General features: G+C 44.9%; 1 protein-coding gene across 1 annotated transcript; it reads left to right on the top strand.

Annotated features, from left to right (window-relative positions):
- Nucleotides 1–393: 393 nt before the first annotated feature.
- LOC103780839 (fibroblast growth factor 4-like) lies at nucleotides 394–2,541 on the top strand. The gene is made up of 2 exons (XM_008948532.1): nucleotides 394–657; nucleotides 2,365–2,541. The coding sequence occupies exons 1-2, from the start codon at nucleotides 394–396 to the stop codon at nucleotides 2,539–2,541; spliced, it is 441 nt and encodes a 146-aa protein (XP_008946780.1).
- Nucleotides 2,542–4,580: the final 2,039 nt, after the last annotated feature.

The raw sequence follows: 4,580 nt of genomic DNA, 5'->3' as shown, positions 1-4,580 counted from the left end.
AAGAGCCCCTCGGGAGCTCCGGGGGATCTCGCCGTCGCTGCTCAGCGCCGTGCTGTGCCCTTGCCCCTGGCGGGCATCAGGTGTTCGGGTTGCCACAACATCTGGAGGCTCCGCGGTGCTGTGAGCAGCCTGCTCTGAGAAGGGGTGGGGGAGAGCCTAAATCTCCCCCAAAGTTGAAAAGCATCTGCTGGGGACTTAACCTCGCGGCCCCATGACTGATACCCAACTGAAACAATAAGGTCTGGGAGGGGGGGTTTAAGCTGCATGATGACAAATGTTTCATTTGCCCCAAGCACACTCTGGCTTATTTTAACCTCCTCTACACAGGAGGATGCCTGGGGGCAAAGTAAAAATAGATCCTTAGCTAAAAGAAGAGAGGTCCCAGCATGGGACATGGGGCAGCACATGGAGTGTGAGCCTGGGGTTCTACAGCCACCCATAGTACTGCTGGGACATGAGGATCCACACCGGGGATGGGACCCTCTGGGTGAGCACCACACGCTCCTTTGGGAGACATCCCTTTGTCCCTCTGATTCCTATGTCTCCTATGTAGGTCTGCTGGAAATCTCCCCTGTGGAAAGAGGAGTGGTGAGCATATTTGGTGTTAGAAGTGGACTCTTCGTGGCCATGAACAGCAAAGGCAAACTCTATGGATCCGTAAGTAACCACTGAGTGTGTGCCTGGGGAGGGAACCATGGTCAGCTGAGGTGTGCATGGTGTTAGAAGCTACCCAATATCATTCTTGCCCCTTCTGGGTCAGGCAACGGAGCAGCCCTTGCTGCCTTGCCAACAGATGTGCTGCTTACTGAGCTTTTGAAGTAACCCCACTCTCTTGCATTACATTCCCTTGGCTCCCCCATAAAGACTATAGTCACCCAACCATGGCTACCCATCTTGCCTAGCACATAGTCAACAGAGTAGTCGTTTGTGTGGCAAGACCTAAAGCTAGCCTCAGCCCATATCCTTCTTGTATTTGAGTACAACCAGCCTTAAGTAGACATGGCAGTTCCTCATTCCATCTCTCAGAGGGCACTTGAACTTGTGATCAGTCAGGATCCCACAGATGACCCTTTATGATGTGCTGAATCAGTACCTGTCACATACCTATTGATCACCCTTTGTTAAGGCTCTTGATTGGAGAGTCTGTTCCCATCACAGTTCATAACCTTCAAAGTTTGGACTTCCATGTATAAGGCAGTAGATCTGTTAGGAGACAATACACATCTTTTTTTACATTGAATCTTTGGAGAAGATAGAGACATCTTATAAAATACACCCGAGGTGGACAATAACAGTGCATGTCTTTGTCCATGCTGAGCTGTCCTCCTGGTTTTCAGTTCACCTCTGTGTAGGTTACTGTGATCAGCATCATGTCAAACCCATGTTCCTGGATCACTTTCCTTACCCCTGGTTTTTCTATTTCATATTTTTCAAGTAGGCTTTGAAGAAACTTGGGCTGAGGAAGAACCAAATTATGTCAGAGTTAAATAGGGCATTTCCACATGAGGACAGGAAGCATCCAGAATTATTTTCTGGGACTTCAGTCCTGTTACAAAGGATTTTGACTTCTATAAAAGTCAGGTAGAATCAGTCACAAAGCTCCCCTTGCATCCTTTCTTAGGAAGACTGATGCTTTGGTGTCCTGGATGAAGTAATTCCCAGTGCAGCGTTCAGCTTGACAGGCTGAGACCTCCCTTCCAAACTCCCCAGCTTTTGCCCCATAATAAGAGACAAATTCATTTGTTAGTTTCCAGATAACCACACACTTGTAACACCTGTCCCTCTTTGTACTGACTTGCAAATGAAACCTCTTCACTGGGAGGGTGCCTTTTGTCACCTCTGTTTTCCTGATCCATTAACATAAGTGAGCCCAAACCCTTCCTTCGATTTTAAAACTAAAGCAGCAGAGATTACTGTCTATGCTGGGTGTCTTTAAAATGCCTCTTTCTCCTCCAGCGCCATGAGAAAGTGCTAGCAACTGTATTTTTTAGGAGCCTCTCAAGCAATTCACTGCTGGTAGGACAACCTCTAAGCAATTAAAGTGGGGCAGCAGAACTGGGCTTGGGCTTTACCCCACTGCAGCTCTGCTAAAATGTTCCCCTCTCCCTGAAGAGAGCAGCCACAGCTGTGGGTGTTGTTCCCACCTTTGAGCGTACACGCCTGGCCTGGACACAGCATCCTTAACGATCCTCTGAGTCCTGTTTGAAGCTTCTTTTGGGTGACCACTTCAAAAGATTACTAAGGGGGGGGGGGACAGTCAGATGTACATTTCCTGGCAGCACACCTTCTACACCTGGTAGCAAGAACAGTCCCACACCTGATGTTTAAAATTTCTTCTCTCTCATTCTTTCCTTTTCATTTCAGACCCATTTCAATGACGAGTGCAAATTCAAAGAGATTCTCCTGCCAAACAACTACAATGCTTACGAATCCAGGATTTACCCCGGGATGTACATAGCCCTGAGCAAAAATGGAAGAACAAAGAAAGGCAATAAAGTATCTCCCACGATGACAGTGACACATTTTCTTCCTAGAATTTGAGACATCTCCCTTCAAACCTACCTCAGCCCAGGGGAAGACGCAGAACACGTTTGGGGAAAAGAAACATGGTGCACTTTTACTGGAGAGTTTTATGCCAGAGTAGGTGTAAGATATTTAAGTTAATTATTTAAATATGTATATATCGCCACAAAATTTATTTATAGTTCTGATTTTTTTTTTTTTTTTAAATTTCCAAAACCAAACCAAACCTCCATCCCAGAGTGTTTCATTTCATGGTGCCAGAGTAGAAACCGCTTCGTGGTTTATTTAACTCCTTCCTAAGTTGTCCCAGGTGTGCTGCTACCCCATGCCCTCCAAGAGGTGGAATTCAATTCCTCCACTACCACATTTTGCACTGTTTGGGTGTCCTGCTGCCTGTCGTGTTTGTTTGTTTGTTTGTTTCTTACGGTGGCTTTGTTCTCCCCTGCGTGTTTTCCGACCCCCCCGTGACTCCCAGGGAAGCTCCTGGCGGCCGAGCAGGAGCACTGGCAGAGGTGCCCGGGTGGGATGCCAGCGTGGAGCCCCACACAACGCCCGGGCTCCTTTGTGCCGGTTAGCTGGAGCAGGATCAGTTTCCCTCGGCGCAGGAAGCGCGGTGCTGAAGAGCTACCCCACAAATCTGTTTTTAGATCTGCCAGCGCTGAACTTTGAACTTCCCTGCAGTCCGTCTTCTCAGAGAGGCTTCAACACCTATATAAACTCACCAGCATGGGGTGGGGCTTTTTTTTTTCAATTTAGATAAACAGGAGCATAAGATCTTTTGTGGCCCTTAATGGAAGCTTATATTTGATATGATTGCTCGACATGAGGCTAAAGAAAAATGTATCTGTCCCTCCCCCAGCGAGCACACTATGAAACACACTGCCCTGAATGAATTCTACTTTATCCAAATTAAATTCCCTTTCCCCTTTGGAGGCTACATTCATTTTTCAAAGTTTGTGGAACTATCACACTCAGAAGTTTTTAAAAGGGAAAAGCATTTGCTGGTTCATAGAAAACAGAAGCTCCACAGAGAGGATTTAGATTGATCACAAGGAGTTGAGGTTGTTTTGTGCTATTTATTATTTTTGGTGCAGTATTTGGAAGGAGAAATATGCTGCTTTTTTTTTTTTTTCTGTCTCATTCCCTGACAAAGTTGATTAATTTCTACCTCACTAACTCTCAAAGCCAGTCTCCTAACAAAACCTGCATGCAAGGAAGGTACACGCTCTTCTGCTTGGTCTTGTGGTTCTGGAGGAGGGCCTGGGGGAACAATCGTAATCCCAAATCTCTCTTTTTTCCATATGTAGCCAAAAGTATTCAGGATAGAGTTGGTTGCATCCTATTTGAGCCTTGTCACGTTTGAGCTATCTTTACCCACTGGTTTACTTTTAGTAAGCAGAATCATGGTGAAAATATTTGTAGACAGCTGTCAGGCTGCAGTACTGTATCGTCATCAAGTAACCCTAGATTTTTCTTTATATATTTTGCAAGAGTAACTTATGCCTCTAACATGATGAAGGAAAAGACAGGTTTGATTAGGGGGGAATCACTAAAAGGGTCCTTCTTTTCTTTTCTTTTCTTTTCTTTTCTTTTCTTTTCTTTTCTTTTCTTTTCTTTTCTTTTCTTTTCTTTTCTTTTCATTTTCTCTTTTCTTTTCTTTTCCATTTTCTCTTTTCTTTTCTTTTCCTTTTCTCTTCATCTTTGGGGCAACAGGTGGGAACGAGGTCTAATCACAATGTTTGATGACTTTAGAGGATGTTTAGGGATCATCTTCCAATCTAAACTAGTTGTTTCTGACTTGATGCAAATCTGAGTTGGGCTTTTTTTTTTTTCCTCTTTACATTCCTACACAAAAGCCTTTGTTCCTTTGTGATGGTACAGACTTGCCTGTATCCTCTACTTACACGTGACCTTGAAGCCAAAAATCTACTCACCAAAGTTCAGTCAGACCAGAGCAGACCAGGACCAGAACTTAAGCCAGCTGCTGCCCAAGGGAAAATAACAATTAAGAAAAAGGAATCCAGATCAAGAGAGAGCACCTAGGAAATGTTATGCCT

Source organism: Merops nubicus, unplaced genomic scaffold (assembly GCF_000691845.1).
Source record: "Merops nubicus isolate BGI_N331 unplaced genomic scaffold, ASM69184v1 scaffold38540, whole genome shotgun sequence".
In the NCBI taxonomy this organism is placed as follows: domain Eukaryota; kingdom Metazoa; phylum Chordata; class Aves; order Coraciiformes; family Meropidae; genus Merops; species Merops nubicus.
The sequence above is the reverse complement of the archived record's forward strand: the minus strand, read 5'-3'. Positions and strand labels throughout refer to the sequence as shown.